Raw genomic sequence first — 17,142 nt, forward strand, 5'->3', positions numbered from 1 at the left:
CAATGTAAATCAATGTAAAACATACCTCGATCCATCGTGTCTTCTCTAGTTGAATCGAACAAGCTTGAGGGGAGGCCTTTTGGATCAATACCGGATGACTTCCTGAAGTCTCTCTGAGTAATGGGATGCTCAGGAGAAAAGTCAATTGCCTTATGACCCAAGGACCTGGCCCATATTTATAGGAAGAGGAGATACTTAAGCCTCTTAAGCGTATCTTAATTAATCCCATCATTATAATTAAGACAGGCTTAGTCTAGACACAATTAATTACCACACTTATTGTTATAAATGTCTTAATCCCTTCATTAATTGAATCATATATAAATTGGGATTTATAACTAATAGCTTAACAATATGCAATTATATACATACATATATATAATTGTCCATTGATTAAGAAATTAATCTAACAATCTCTCACTTGGACAATATATATATATATGTATATGTTAATAAAATATTGCATATCATCACTTTAGGAGCTCAATTCATGCTATCATTATTAAGACATTTCAACCAATCTCGTTCATCATAAACTGGCATAGAACCATGGGACTTTTGTCACAATAATTATGACTAAACCCAAACAATGATCACATCACCAATATAATGAATGACATAGATCAAGTGTGGATGTGTAGCATGGAAATTACACAACACGTGATTCATACATGTACATTTCCAACTTAGTCCTCCGGATTCTGAATGGAGATCAACTGAAGTTTGTTCAGACATGCTTAAATTTAGGAGATTACTCATGCATGAAAAGAAACTCTACAATGTGTCTATTACTGAATGAACATCAAAATACAAACTCCCACTGAAATTACAGATCCTCATGAGGTATTAAACCCATATGAGCAGTATGCTCATGAAAGACCTTTGGCGGCAATCTTTTTGTGAGTGGATCCGCTACCATGGAGTTTGTCCCAATATGCTCAACAGACAACTGCTCTGTCTGAACTTTTTCTTTCACAACTAGGAACTTGATATCAATGTGATTTGACTTTGTTAAGCTCCTATTGTTATTGACAAACATAATGGCTGACTGATTATCACAATAGAGCTTTAGCGGTCTTTCAATGCCATCAACGATTCTCAAACTTTTGACAAAATTCTTCAGCCAATTGCCTTGATTTGATTCTTCATAGCACGCTATATATTATGTTGCCATAGTAGAAGATGCTATCAATGCTTGCTTTGCACTTCTCCAAGATATAGCTCCTCTTGCTAACAGAAAAATATAGCATGAAGTAGATTTTATGCTATTAACTCATCCAGCAAAATCAGAATCATAATACCCAGTGATCTCCAATTGATCTGATTTCTTGTATGTGAGCATATGTCCTTTCGTTCTATGAAGGTATCGCATGACTCTCTTGGTTGCTTTCCAACGATCCATACCTAGATTACTTAAATATAGGCCAAGTACACCAACAATATGAGCAATATCTGGGCGTGTACAAACTTGTGCATACATAATACTCCCCCCAGCAGATGCATAAGGAATCTTTTGCATTTCCTGGCTTTCAAAATTATTCTTAGGACACTGATCGAGACAAAACTTGTCTCCTTTAGCAATAGGGGTGTCTAGAGGTTTACAATCTTCCATGCAATATCATTTAAGGATTTTTTCAATATATCCCTTTTGAGACAAACCTAAGATATTTTGAGAGCGATCACGAAATATCTGAATGCCTAATACATATGAGGCTTCACCGAGATCCTTCATCTAAAAATGACTCGACAGAAATTTCTTCATGTCATGAAGTAGGTTTGTATCGTTTGTGGCAAGTAATATGTCATCAATATAGAGGACGAGAAATATGTATTACTCCCACTAAACTTATGGTACACACATTCATCTGCTAAATTTGCCTCAAAACCGAAAGAGACAATAATTCGATGAAATGTTTTATACCATTGACGAGAAGCTTGCTTTAGACCATAGATGGACTTCTTTAATTTGTAGACCATTGACTTTGGATCTCCGATCTCAAAGTTTTCTGGTTGAACCATATATATGGTCTCATTTATGTCTCCATTAAGAAACGCAGTCTTGACATCCATCTGGTGTAGCTCAAGATTAAAATGCGCTACAAGAGCCATTATAATTCTAAAGGAGTCTTTCGATGAAACTGGAGAGAAAGTTTCATTATAATCTATGCCTTCTCGTTGAGTAAAACCTTTTGAAACAAGACGAGCTTTATATCTTTCCATATTACCCTTTGAATCCCTTTTGGTTTTAAATATCCATTTGCAGCCAATGGGCTTCTTACCTTCAAGTAATGGGACAAGATCCCAAACGTCATTATCAACCATAGATTTTATTTCTTCGTTCATGGCATCTATCCACCTTTGAGAGTTAAAATTTTGCATGACATGTTTTATATTAAGAGGATCATCTTCCATGATCTCAAAATCAGCCTCATGTTCCTGGGGAAAAAATATATAATCATCTGGAATTGCAGATTTTATTTCTCTAGTGGATCTTCTTAAGGACACTTGTATTTGAGGTTGTGATGTTTGTTTTACTAGAATGGAGGAGCATGAAGCATTATCCTGAATTAGTGGTGCCTTTGTTGGTGCACCAAGTGTGAGTAATTCATCTTTGTGGTCATCAACAATAACTAAAGGAGAGGGAGCGATCCAGAGAGAGAGGTAGAGGGAGTGATTTTGAGATAGATAGAGAGAGAGAGAGAGAAAGAGAGAGAACAAAAGACAGGGAGAGGGAGAGAGGGAGAAGGAGAGGGAGGGATCCAGAGAGAGAGGAAGAGGGAGTGATTTTCAGATAGATAGATAAATAGAGAGAGGGAGAGAGGGAGAAAAAGAACAAAAGAGAGGGAGAGGGAGAGAGAGAGAAAAAAAGAGAGGGAGAGGGAGAGATGTAGAAGGAGAGGGAGCGATCTACAGACAGAGAGAGGAAGAGGGAGTGATTTTGAGATAGATAGAGAGAGAGATTGAGAGAGCAAACAAAAGAGAGGGAGAGGGAGAGAGGGAGAAGGAGAGGGAGCGATCCAGAGAGAGAGAGGAAGATGGAGTGATTTTGTGAGAGAGAGAGAGAGAGAACAAAAGAGAGGGAGAGGGAGAAGGAGCGGGAGCGATCCAGAGAGAGAGAGGAAGAGGGAGTGATTTTGAGATAGAGAGAGGGAGAGAAAGAGAACAAGAGTTCTCTCTCTCTTGTTCTCTCTCTCCCTCCCTCTCTTTTGTTCTCTCTCTCTCCCTCTCTCTCTATCTATCTATCTCAAAATCACTCCCTCCTCTCTCTCTCTTGATCGCTCCCTCTCCTCCCTCTCTCCCTCTCCCTCTCTTTTGTTCTCTGTCTCTCTCTATCTATCCGTCTATCTATCTCAAAATCACTCCCTCTTCCTCTCTCTCTCTGGATTGCTCCCTCTCCTTCTCCCTCTCTCCCTCTCCCTTTCTTTTGTTCTCTCTCTCTCTCTCTCCATCTATCTATCTATCTCAAAATCACCCCCTATTCCTCTCTCTCTCTCTGTATCGCTCCCTCTCCTTCTCCCTCTCTCCCTTTCCCTCTCTTTTGTTCTCTCTCTCTCTCTCCCTCTCTCTCTCTATCTATCTCAAAATCACTCCCTCTTCCTCTCTCTCTCTGGATCGCTCCCTCTCCTTCTCCCTCTCTCCCTCTCCCTCTCTTTTGTTCTCTCTCTCTCTCTCCCTCTCTCTCTCTATCTATCTCAAAATCACTCCCTCTTCCTCTCTCTCTCTGGATCGCTCCCTCTCCTTCTCCCTCTCTCCCTCTCCCTCTAATTTGTTCTCTCTCTCTCTCTCTCTCCAAATCACTCCCTCTCCTCTCTCTCTCTCTCTCAAAATCACTCCCTCTTCCTCTCTCTTTCTGGATCGCTCCCTCTCCTTCTCCCTCTCTCCCTCTCCCTTTCTTTTGTTCTCTCTCTCTCTTTCTCTCTCTCTCTCTCCTATCTCAGTCTACTAAATCATCCATTCGTCTGCTGTCTGTTCTGTTTTCTGTAAAAGACAAATGACGAAACGGGACTGATGACAGACTTGTGACAATGTCGAAACCTGAATGGATGATGAATCAGACGAACAAAAATGCTCTGGCCAGATAACTGAACAAAGGTCCGTTCAGTCCCATTCTGTCCGTCCATAACTGTTATCCTTCTATGTCCAACAGCTCTACTCTTTTCTCCTCTCTATACCTCATTCCATCTCTCTCTCCCTCTCTCTCTCTCCCTCCATCTCTCTCTCTCTCTCTCTCTCTCTCTCTCTCTCTCTCTCTTTCTCTCTCCTATCTCTCTCTCTATATATATGTCTGTGTGTGTGTGTTCTTCTATCCAAGTTCCCTAGTTTGTAGAAATAATATGTAATATAGTATAGATTATATCTATCATTGTGTTTATTTATTTAATAAAATTATAAAATAATAAATAAACTTATAACTTTAACATTCTGGCTATGAGAATTCTACCAATCTAAAGCCATGATAATCATTGCAAAGAGGGGCTTGCCTATTTTCTTGTTGTTTATTCAAGTGTCAAATTGATAAATGGTTGAAAATTTTATACCTCAAAATTAAGTTTCATGTTACATAATATATCTCTTAGGATTGTAGTGGAGGGGTTCTAAACCTCTTTTTAAAACTTCAATAACTATTTTTTTAGATATTAGCCGTTAATAAAATTTGAATTAAAAAATGGTTCTATTCAATGATTTTAAACTAAAATAAATAAAGGGAATAAAATGATAAATGTTAGACTGCGCCCTACGTCAAGTAGGTTGTTAAGTATGGCCGTATCATGCCTCCATAATATCTATCAGTTATCACCATATTTACCGTGATAATTTATTTCCATGACTGAGGTTAATTTTACGAATATACATAAACCCATTTATGATCCTTAGATGTTGTCTATTAATATATTTTTAACCAAACAATTAAAAAAGTTTTATGTCTGTTTATAACATAATGGAGTTTCAAAATGTACCCTATTAGTTTTAGGCTGAGTACACTAATCCTTATGGTTGAAAAAGTGAAATTAAAAATCATGCCTTTAATAATAGTCATCAGAGGACCATGATACTAAGTCAAACCATTGTGTAATCATACGCCTTAAAAAACAGAACAGGGTTAATATTATATATTTAACATCTTCATTTACCACCATTAACTTTCTTCCATTTTTTAATTAGATATAATACTATTATTAAGTAATTTCTACCCAGTTAATATTATTAGTATTATTTGTAATATTTACACTGAGCGAATGCAATATGTTATTAGTATGAATCAAGAACAATACATTATATTGTTTTTATTCTTGAAGCATTTGAAAATTGTTTCTTTTAATTATCATCTAAAAAGTGTGTATTTTCTGCAGGATATAAAAATTTAAAGGAATCAGTAAGTAAACAATACTTGGTAAATTTTAGATATTTTATTGAGGAATTATATGGATCACAATCAAATGTCAATAGGCCAGGAAGTTAAAGGTTTTGAAAATTTCAATTATACTCAATGTATCATGAGCCCTTCTCCTTGCTTCCCGCATTTATCGGAAATCTATTGGATGGTTCCATCAATATCATCCTTACATGGAGTCATTCAGTAGATACATGGAAGGTAAGGAATCCTAGATGAATATCGGTTTAAAATTTTAACTGAATTAATTTTGTGCTGATCGATTTTTTTATTTAACATTATTTCAAAATTGAAAATTAATATCATGTTAAACTAACTATTTTAAATTTATATCGAAATTTGGATTCAATTGATACCCCCTATGAGGGTTAAATTGGATATTTTTAGTTATTTAACTCAAATAATATTATTGCAGATAAATATTTTAAATTAATATATAATTTTATTTTTTCATTTTGGAAAATGATTTTTTTCGTAAAATATACCATTTAGAGTTAATATTAAAATAGAAATGAGGGGAAACTGATAAATTTTGGTGATGAAAATTTTAAAAATTAAAACTAAAATTATGATGAGTATTTTTTCTATTTGAGGAGGATATAATAATTAAATCTCAAGTCAACTTAGATAATTTTATCAGACCAATAAGGTTTTTCTTTCAAATATTTATATATTATGTTCTTTTCAAATATAAGTGAACATTTTGAAATTCAACATCCAAAAATAGTATATACCGTGATCTAATATTATAAATTCTGCAAATTGATTTAGAGTAATCCATGCACTAACATTGAATATGTTCAAATTAATATACTAACATTCAGCACGTCATGAATCCTCTCAGCACATAAAATAAAAAATAATCCACCTAAATAATGTTAGACCCATTATTTTACCAATTAAACAAGCTTGATTGATCCAAATTTTTTACCAGTGATAGAAGACATCGTGCCATAAAATTTTGTAAGTCCAAACTCATGGATTTGACACAACAATCATTTTATCAAACATTAATTATCGTAATAATTATGAAGATACTAGATGCAAACTCATATCATTCCAAATTATTCATTTATGTATCATAAGATATTCTGAGATGGTATATATATATTCCATTGGTTAACCATAAATACAAGTAATTCCAGGTTCACTCATTAATTATTGGACAGTACATTAGGAGTCCGTGGGATATATTGTAATTTTAAAGTCCACCAAAATTCGAACTTTAGCTGTTTAGCATGCTAAATTGATGTCTTTCCCTTGAATCCTTCAAATTTTATTTCCATATCAAGTTAATTATAAATCTAAATTTTTTCCTCACGAATACTATTTATGCTCGAAATACTCATCAAAGTATCATTTTCTAATATATGCGATTATATAACTTATTTTGTTACTGAGATTCACGAGGGACAAAATAGGTGAACTTTGAAGACACTTAATTACCCATTTTATCTGGTCTACTCATTACCTATTCATATCTATTTATGATTTTAAATTAATGAATCAATTATATTTGTCTCAGTTATCTTCAAAAGTGAACAATAATAATAATTTATTTTTTTTACTTATCTTTTATACAACATAAGTCAGTAGCTTTAGATTAAATATCTTGGTATATTTTTTAATTAGACATAGTGATGTTTTATTTTTAAAATATAATAAGTGAAATTAAAACAGAGAATTATATCAATAGCTCAAAAATCATAAACACTTGTTATCTTTGAGATGATCAGGGCAGAAGCATGATCAGGGCCCATTAAGGGAGGGTCACCGATGCTACAAATAATGATGAAATAACCCTCAAAGAAAGCCACCAGGCTATTAATGCCTCAGGGCAGACACTCTCAGTACCAGATTTACTTTGAGCTAATTGAAGGATTGTTTTTAATTAGACATGATTTTACTAAACCGCCCTTTGACCTAACCGAACTTTAGGCATAGGTTTTGAATAAAAACCTGCACCGAGACCAATACTGTCATCCCCTAATTTCAATATAATTAGGTTGAAAGAAAATATCAAGAGCTAGGTTGACATGCTTCATACAAGCAATGAGACTAAAAATTACAACCCATTTAAGTGATTAAAAGTATGTCAATTATCATCACTGCTCACAATCCAATATGATTGAACACAAGTTCAATTGGCTTGTGTTCAATTTCACATTGAACTGTTAACAATGAATTGTTCACTGACCAGCTTGAAAAGGAGTAAAGTAGTCATTACTTTCACCTTTTTTTTACTGTTTCTTAGTATCTCTAACTTTGGACCGACATTTCGGAATCTACCTCATTGTGCGGATTTCAAATAAGATAAGCACAGGTTATAAACATTTTTTTTCTACCTTTTCTCACATAAAAAATAAAACTGAACAAGCCCAGCTTTTACCTTCTTCCTTCTCTTTTCAGTTTTTCTTTACACGAAAACGGCGGCCGGCGACAAAAGATGGGCTCTGGACAATAAACAGATAAACAAATGAATAAGCTCGGGCAGCGTAGAGAGGAACTAACCGCTACCGACAGATTTCCGCTTGGCGGGTCGCCGCAGGTGCTCCGAGTCATCATCGGCGCCGCCCTTCTTCGCACCCTGCACAGAACCAAAAATAAGGAAACGCCGAGCAAAGAGTTTTAATTCACGAGATAAGATGATAAATTTTATTTCACCAGCGCGGCGAGAGGCGCCCCCCGGCCCAGCACTTGCCGCCCGAGGTTAATCCTCACTGAGATGCTCGACTGGGACAGGTCCATCCCCAGGCCATCCAGTGCCCGAGTCAGAGCGCTCAGCAGCCTGCATTAAAAATACGATAACGATAATGGATATTCATTTCAATCAAAGCCGAGAGACGACGAGATGGGAATCATCAAGGTACAGAATTTACCCCTCCGAGTATGCGCTTGACAAACTGATGGAGGCGCCATCAATCACCAGCCCGTCTGCGTCGGCGCAGAGTTCGGCGGTGCCAGCAGCGGAGGAGCAGCCGTTGTCGGCCGAGGGAGGAGGTGATGGTCTGAGCCACGGGGTCTGCGTGTGGTCGGGGGAACCGGTCGAGATCCTCGTCTGCGGTTGGAAGAATCCAAATCCTCCGGCGGTGGCGGAGGGATGTTGCGAGGGTGTCGGCGTGACGCCGCTTTCCATTGGGGAGACGAAGTTGGTGGGCAGAGATCCATTCTTTACCAGTGTCGGAGAGACAGGGGTATGAGTTTGATTGTTCTTCTGCATAGGATGGGGGAAACATCAGAGAATAAATGTTCTGAAAAACTTGGGATGAAAAGCCACTTTTAAAGAAGAAATAGCTGAAAAATTACCCAGGGAGTCAGTTTGGCATTATCCTGATTCCAGACTGAATACGGTGCCTCGTACTTCTCAACCTTCTCTTTAAGGAGCTGGATGTAATCAATCACCTGGAAAGGATATTAAAATTTTAATTAACGATCTTGTTTTCCACCATGATGCCTGAGATGTTCCACCAAAGGATGGCAAAAATTACCTCTAAAAGAAATGAAGCCTTGTCCTTTTTCTTATCGGTGTTCGGTATAAGGGCCCTTAATAATTGGAACCTGGCGTAGAGATAGAATCAGTGACCAGAAAATTAATAACTTTCAGAATAATCCACCATTAAATCATCCTTGGGAATAGTTTATGTGGACGAATAATCTTAAACATCATAACAGTTAGGAGCTTTTTCAACTGTTGAAATCAGCCTTCATGGTGTACCAGGGGTCCTCACTATTTTAAATCCAGCTCGAAAACCCACGGCGTCTAAATTCATCGCAATAATTAAAAAAAATTCACTTATGATCTGTAGAAAAATCACAAAGAAATATACATCCAGCATATCAAGTAAGCCTTCGATACGGTAAGACGGGCCATTAGTCGGCATTTAGAATCCGCATATCGCATATTTTTTCCCAATAATATGTGATTTTTTTCTTTCAGAATTATGAAAAATTTAAACATTCTTAATTCTTCCGTTCAGGGATTTTCATTGTACTCAAGAGGCAGAACAAAAGCCTTCATGATTCTCCTAAACATATTCTCCACGATTCTCCGAGATAGATAAAATTTGTGACTTTTGTTTGTTTGTTTGTTGGTGAGTGCGTGTGAAAGAAAGAAAAGGTTGAAAGGGAGAGAAAGAGATCATACCGGTCGTTGATTTTGCTCCTCCGTCGTTGCTCCGTAGCTGAATGCTTAGACCTCGGCGTAGAAGGCTTCCGGTCATCGTTGACTCCATCCTGGGAGATATTACTTCTCCCCATTCTAATACTCAGCCCTGTATTCAACATACAGAAAAAACCCCGTTGAAACACAACTTAGAAGACGCGGGGAAATAGATTAAGCTAGCGATAACAGATGATTTCACAACAGCCAGCCAAATCCAAGGAACCGATGGTGGGTAAACGAGACTTTACCTTTCCGCGAAGGGGTCTCCCGGAGGAACTCTTCATCGTCGTCCTCGTCATCCGCGAATCCCTTAAGCCTGGATGACGCGTCCATGGCGTCCCTACCCTCCCGCGACGGCCGCTGCCTAGACCAGCAGACAACTCGCGCGTTATCGACATGAAGGAAAACCCTAGACAGCGAATTCAAAACAAAGAAGAGGGCAGGGGAGAAAGAAGAAAAGAAAGAGAAAGAAAGAGAAAGAATGTAACCGGCAAGACGAAGGGAAGACACCGCTACTGCTGCTGCTGCTATGGCCGGGGCCCGGGGCAGATGAAGAAGAGGGCCACTGATGCGGGTGAGAAGGCGTTCCTGACACAAGCCGAAGACAATCAGAATTATGACATTCATCTGACCCTGCTCCCCAATTCTTTCCACGGCTTGAAAAATGAAGGGTACCAACGCAGTTATCAAGAATCATGAGGGGTTTTTCAGACATTCTTGCGGACCCCACGGGTCGGTAAGAAAGTAGGCGCACATCAAGTCACCTGCCCTTCTTGATGCTGACCACCGGCGAGTACTGAGGGAGACGCTGACGGGTTATCGAAGACGGTTAACCCGTCCATCAACGTCAACCGTCATTCCCCCAAGTTTGCTTAATAATCAATCAATCATCAACCAGTTCATACGTCAGAAGTCGAATATAGCATGATAATCAATTAATCAGACGAATATAATAAACGACTGGTGGTAACGTTAACAATGTCGGAAATTATAGTCTCCTCCCGATAGAAGTTCTGGGGAAAAAAATCATTAAAATGGGTTTTCAGTACATTCATGCGGACTGGGCAAATATAAAACTCATCCCGTCCTTCATCCGGGGAACGAAAAAACCGGGATACAGGGGATGGTTTCAAGAAATTTAGTTGAAAAATTGTTATTGTCCGAGTTGACGATTATTTGGAAATCTTGAAGAGGACAGACATGTGACGTTGACAGAAACGTCACACGTCATCGGGCCCACGCAGGGATTCCCCTGCTGGCTGTCATATCCAGGGGAGGAGACGTGGCAGCCACTTAGGAACTTTTATGTCAAACAAAATTTAAGAAAAAATAATCAGCAGAAATCTCCAAATGATGACCTTCAGTCGAAAGTCCGGGACGGTGGGAATTATATGGCTTTAAGCTTTTTCTCCTTGTACAAAAACAGTATAATTCTTACCCCGGCGACTATCGTCGAGCTCCGTCCAAGGCCTGAAAACCCCGGCGTGACCGGGCAAGCCGGCCCGAAAGACCGAACTGGCCCACTCTGGCTTCACCATGGCGCGCACGAGACTCTGGTCGGCGATCACGTTGAGGTCGATCGCCGCCGCCCTTCCCTGCTGACCTGGCAAGACTAACGGAACAGCGGTGTGAGGCCGTTACAGTGGTCCCGTCGCGGGGCCCGCTTGGCTGTTACAATTAAATCCGTGATTCTAGATCAAATCCTGACCGTCCGTTTAGACGGAGGATCACGGACGGGATAGAACGGGGGAAGCGGCTACGGGAACGAATTTCCGGGCATTTATTGAATAATTGAATTTTCGAAAAGAAAATAAAATCTGATGCATTGACGAACAGAGGGCGGTGTTCATCGGATCGTTGTTCTATCTCTTGGGGGAAGAATTTTGGGAAAAAAAACAGAAAAAATGTAGCATTGATGAACGGAATTTTCAACGAATTTCGGGAAAAATTGTAGAAATTTGTACCTGGAGAGGGAGGAGGCTTTGAATTCTGCAGGGGAGATTCCTTGTGAAGGGAGAGGAAGTCCTGCGTGATTCCTTCTTTTCCTGACATTCAATGGAAATATCACAGGCGATGTGACGGACAAGAGAGTCCCAAAAGCTTGAGATTCCAACTATTTAATACCATAAAAAAAAGGAAAAGAAAAACCATATAATACCATGGAGTTCCATCAGATCTGATAAAACTTTAGCGCAACGCCACTCGAATACTTCCCCGGTTAGAGCTTTGTAAATCTTGCAATCAGTACTGCTTTAACCGCATCGTCGTCTACGGATGAAGAAAACGTCCACTGAATCAGAAATTTAATCGAACTTGTGTCGAAAGTCAAATCGGAATTAGGATGAACAAAATGTCCGGTAACTCAGAAAATTAACGAAATTTGTGACGGAGAGCGAATCATAATTCGGATGAACAAAAATGTCTAGTAAATAAGAAAGTTATTAGGAATTTATGTCGAAAGACAGAATGCTCGGAAGAACAAAACGTCCAATAAGTCGGAAATTTTACAGTCAGAACTTCCGTCGAAAATCAGAAATTTAGCAAAACGGCCTGTCAGTCAGAAAATTAACAGAATTTCCGTCGATATCCGAATCAAAATTCGGAGAAACAAAAAATCTTGTAAATCAGAAAATTAACAGAATTTTCCGTCGATATCCGAATCAAAATTTGGAGAAGCAAAACTTCCTGTAAGTCAGAAAATTAAAAGAATTTCCGTCGAAAGCCGAATCGAAATTCGGACGAACAAAACGTCCACTAAAATCCGAAAAGTAACAGAACTTCGGCCGGAAGCCAAGTCAATATTCGGATGAACAAAAAGTCCAGTAAATCCGAAAATTAACAGAATTTCCGCCCGAAGCCGAATCGAAATTCGGATGAAAAAGACGTCCAGTAAATCCGAAAATTAACAGAATTTCCGCCCGAAGACGAATCGAAATTAGAATGAACAAAACGTCCAGTCAATCCGAAAAGTAGGAGAGCTTTCGGTCAAATCAAATTTCTCATGAACAAACAGTCCAGTAAATCAGAAAATTAACAGAACTTCCGTGGAAAGCCGAATCGAAATTCGGACGAACAAAACGTCAAATAAATCAAAAAGCTACCAGAAATTTCGGCCAAATCAAAATTCTGATGAACGAAACGCCCAATAAACCAAAAAGTTAACAGAAATTTCGGCCAAATCAAAATTCTGAGGAACAAAACGTCCAATAAATCAAAAGGTTAACAGAAATTTCGGCCACATCAAAATTCTGATGAACAAAATGTTAATAAACATAAAATTAACAGAACTTTCGACAAAATCAAAATTCAGATAAACAAAACATCAAGTAAATCAGAAAACTAACAGAACTTCTGTCGAGAACCAAATCAAAATTCAGACGAAAAAAAAATCGAATAAATCAGAAAACTAACCAAACTTCCGTTTCGAGCCGCGCCAAAATTCGCACAAACAAAACGTTCAGTAAATACAAAACTGACAGAACTTCCGTCGAAAGCCGAGCCAAATTTCGCGATAATCGTCACAATGTTTCTAAGAAAAGAACCGCGAGATGATCACAGCAAACAAAACATTACAAACCTCGCAACGCTGCAAGATCTAGCAAGCCTCCTCACATGCCCAAATCGCCTCGCTTCCTCTCTCCCCTCCTCTCTCTCTCTCTCTCTCTCTTTCCGGTAACCGAGGAGAAAGCAGCTCTGCCCCGCCCGCCGCGATCGTTATATATCGTTGTCGCCGGTGGGCCCCACCACCCTTTCCGTCAGCTAACGACGTCAGGCGACGGTGGAGAGAGGGGAGCGGGCCCCACAGCCACAGGACGTGGCCCAGGCTGTCTGCTGACGGAAGTTCACGTGAGACGCCGTGAGTTGACTGTTGCTGTGACGTGGCGTTGACAATCTTTAATGATGTGTCGCCACGTGGACTTTCCCGCCCAGCCATCACGTGGGCCCGTACGTGAGAAGACAGAAAACGTCAAATCGTTGGTCTCACCGTGGCACACGTGCGATGCGTCTTAATGGATTCAACAGTTACGGCGCACGTGATGCGCACGTGTGGTAGGTTCTACGTGGCGGGAGATGAGTGGTTGGTGTATGGGAATCGGGGGTAGTATTATTGGAATTTTATAAAGTTTGCGGTGGGACATTGACCGGTGGGGGAGGTCACGTGCTTCTCTTCTTTTTTTGTCACGTGACATGAGAACGTGACTCCGTAGGTCCAAGATTTCAGGCCCCTCTCTATCTATCTCGTTTCCAACTCTCTTTCTGTCCTCTTTTTCTCTCTACTCTCTCTCTCTCTCCTTCTTAATCTCTATCTCATTCTCCCCCTTTCTCTCTTATCCTTCTCTCTTTCTCCTTCTTTAACTTATCTCATTTTCTCTCTTTCCCTTTTTTTTTTTCTCTCTCTCTCATCCTTCTCTCTTTCTCCTTCTTTATCTCTATCTCATTTTCTCTCTTTCCCTCTTCTCCTTCTCTCTTTCTCCTTATTTATCTTTATCTCATTCTCTCTTCTCCATCTGTCTCTCTCTCCTTTATCTCTATCTCATTCTCTCTCTTTCTCTCTTCACCTTCCCTCTCTCTCTCCTTTATCTCTGCCTTATTCTCCCTCCTCTTTTATCCTTCTTTCTCCTTCTTTATCTGTATCTCATTCTCCCTCTTTCTCTCTCATCCTTCTTTCTTTCTCCTTTATCTCTATTTCATTCTCTCTTTTTCTCTCTTCTCCTCTATCTCTCTCTCCTTCTTTATCTCTATCTCCTTCTCCCTCTTTCTCTCTTCTCCTTCTCTCTCTCTCTCCTTTATCTCTATCTCACTCCCTTTCGTTCTCTCGTCTCTTCTCTCTCTCTCCTTCTTTATCTCCATCTCCTTCTCCCTCTTTCTCTTTTCCCCCTCTTTCTCTTATCTCCTTCACTCTCTCTCAATCTCTCTCTTTTCTCTCTATTCTCTTCTCTCTCTTTCCCCCCTCTCCTTCTGTCTCTCCTCTCTCTCTTTCGCCTCTCTCTCTTTCTGCCTGTCCCTCTCTCTTCCCCTCCCCCGTTCTGTCTTGTATTTCTCTCCCTCTCTCCTCTCTCTTCTCTTCTCCCTCTCTCTCCTCTCTTTTGTCTTATCTCTCTTTTTCTCTCCTCACTTTCTCTTTATCTCTCTTATCCCTCTTTTTCTCTCCTCACTTTCTCTTTATCTCTCTTATCCCTCTTTTTCTCTCTCTCTCTCTCCTTCTTTATCTCCATCTCTTCTCCCTCTCTCTCCTCTCTCTTGTCTTATCCCTCTTTTTCTCCTCATTCTCTCTCTCTCTTATCCCTCTTTTTCTCTCCTCACTTTCTCTTTATCTCTCTTATCCCTCTTTTTCTCCTCTCGTTCTCTCTCTCTTATCCCTCTTTCTCTCTTCTCCTCTCCCTTCTTCTTCTCACTCTCTCTCTCTCCCCTCTCTCTCTCTCCTCTTCTTCTTCTTCTTACTCACTCACTCTATCTCTATTATCCCTCTTTTTCTCCTCTCATTCTCTCTCTCTTACTCCTTTTTCTCTCTTCTCTTTCTCTCTCTCTCTCTCTCTCTCTCTCTCTCTTATCCTTCTCTATCTTCTCCTTCCCTCTTTCTCTCTCTTATCCCTCTTTTCCTTTTCCTTCTCTCACTCTTTTCCCTCTTTCCCTCTTCTTCTCTCTCTCATCCCTCTATCCCTCTTCTCCTCTCTCTTTCTCTCTTCTTCCGTCTACCCTCTCTCCCTGCTCCCTCTTTTTCTCTCTTCTCTCTTTCTCTCTCCTTCCGTCTACTCTCTCTCCCTGCTCCCTCTTTTTCTCTTCTTTCTTTTAGTTTTTCTCTCTTCTCCTCTTCACCTCTTTCGTATCCCTCTTTCTCTCGTCTCCTCTCTTTCTCTCTTATCCCTCTTTCTATCTTCTCTTTCTCTTATCCCTCGTTCTCTCCTCTCCTTTCTCTCTCTTATCCCTCTTTCTCTCTTCTCCTCTCTCTCTCTCTTATCCCTCTTTCTCTCTTCTCCTCTCTCACTATTCCCTCATTCTCTCCCCTTGCGCCGTCTCTGTCTCTCTAAAATTCTCTTCTCTTTCCTCTCTCTCCCCTCTCTCTCCTAGCATGTCTCCATCTCTTCTCTTTCTCTCTCTTTTCCAATTTTATCCTTTTCCCTCTCCCCCCTCGGATAGATTTCTTTATTCTCTTCTCTCTCATCTTTCTCTCTCTTGTTCTTCTCTCATTCTCTCTCTTGTTCGCCGCCAAAAGAGGGTCACGTGCGGGGATGTGTCAGTAGAGGGTCGCCATTGAGCTGGCGCACGTGCGTGGGTGGGCCTAGAGAGTAATAAATAATTTGATAAATATCTGGAAAAAACATCTTTCTCAATTTCCGAGTCAAAATGCTGTAATAATCTCCAAATTATCATTTTCGATGACAGAACTATTTCTTTTTTTGGCATCTAGAAATAATAGGAAGGTTTTTGGAAAATTTAGGCCGCCGTGACAGCTGGGCCCTAGGTTTTATGGGATGTCAGTCTACCCTAAGAACTTGGTGGGCTTAGGTTGGTCCTAAGTTGGGTATTAATTTCTCTTCGATCTGTATAGTTTAAAACTTATTAAGCAAGATACGTATTAATTAGGAAGTAGGGACCTTACTTTGTGATAAATAATTGTTTTGTTATGACATTTTCTAAAATTAAACAAAATTTGTATGAATATATATACGTAGAAGACATGTGGAGAGAAGGAATGACACTATCTTATAGAAACTATGCATAGTTTATCATCTTATGACTGAGAGTATTTCTGGTGTTTCAAAATAGGCCCAAGAAATTGTGAAAAAAACACTAAATTAACTTACCAAGCAATGAAATCTGAAATGAGAATTCAGATCGGTAGTCTTTTTTTTTTTTTCTTGACATTCTCCCATTGATAAGATTATATTAAGGGATGAATTCATGACTTCTTGGTCAGGTGCACTTTATCTCTTACTAAATATTTTAACTAGATTTGATCAATCTTGATTCCATTATGATGTGGATTAATGCATTGGACAGATCCGTTTGGCAAAAACAAAAGTCAATTGGATTCACAAAATCTGCCCTTTAAAATAAATATATTGATAAAAGAAGACAGTTAATAATATTCTAATTTATTTCTCATCATATATTTGGAATTTACATTAAATGTGTATGATATCTTGTGGTTAACTTCTAATGGATCAGATTTGCACATATGATATATTTTCAATGAAATTTCCCATTTATTTTATTAAAAAAATGATAACATAGGGAAATATTTATATATTCGAGTAGTTATCTCATAAGATAAACTAAAGTAATATTTGATTTAAAATGTAGACATCAATTCATAATAAATATCCTCTTTTTTAAATAGGTTTAGCTAAAATAATTTTAACTATATATGCTTATTCATGAATGGTATTGTGTTATGTAGACATTCATTGGACTTTCAGTACAATGACTCATTTTAATGTTGGAACCACCCATCACGTCTCAGTTTCATATTCCTCAACATGATGCTTGAGATAATGAGTTGGATTGGGATGAAGACAGGATGAGACAAGTTACCAATCATATCTGGATGTTGAAAGTGAAAACCGGATGGTCAAAAGACAGTTAG

General features: G+C 39.0%; 1 protein-coding gene across 2 annotated transcripts; it reads right to left on the reverse strand.

Annotated features, from left to right (window-relative positions):
- Nucleotides 1–7,714: 7,714 nt before the first annotated feature.
- On the reverse strand, nucleotides 7,715–13,251 carry LOC144709650 (transcription factor BIM2-like). 2 transcript variants are annotated; one of them, XM_078583245.1, is made up of 12 exons: nucleotides 13,132–13,251; nucleotides 11,713–11,822; nucleotides 11,519–11,599; nucleotides 10,993–11,157; nucleotides 10,043–10,142; nucleotides 9,803–9,918; nucleotides 9,537–9,663; nucleotides 8,881–8,950; nucleotides 8,699–8,794; nucleotides 8,272–8,606; nucleotides 8,057–8,180; nucleotides 7,715–7,979 (listed from the first exon to the last, which is right to left on the reverse strand). In XM_078583245.1, the coding sequence occupies exons 2-12, from the start codon at nucleotides 11,723–11,725 to the stop codon at nucleotides 7,899–7,901; spliced, it is 1,308 nt and encodes a 435-aa protein (XP_078439371.1). In that variant the 5' UTR covers nucleotides 11,726–11,822; nucleotides 13,132–13,251; the 3' UTR covers nucleotides 7,715–7,898. The 2 variants fall into 2 exon arrangements, with proteins under 2 accessions (XP_078439371.1, XP_078439370.1); XM_078583244.1 differs by having other exon boundaries at nucleotides 10,993–11,166.
- Between the last annotated feature and the right edge of the window lie 3,891 nt (nucleotides 13,252–17,142).

Source organism: Wolffia australiana, chromosome 11 (assembly GCF_029677425.1).
Source record: "Wolffia australiana isolate 7733 chromosome 11, ASM2967742v1".
NCBI lineage: Eukaryota > Viridiplantae > Streptophyta > Magnoliopsida > Alismatales > Araceae > Wolffia > Wolffia australiana.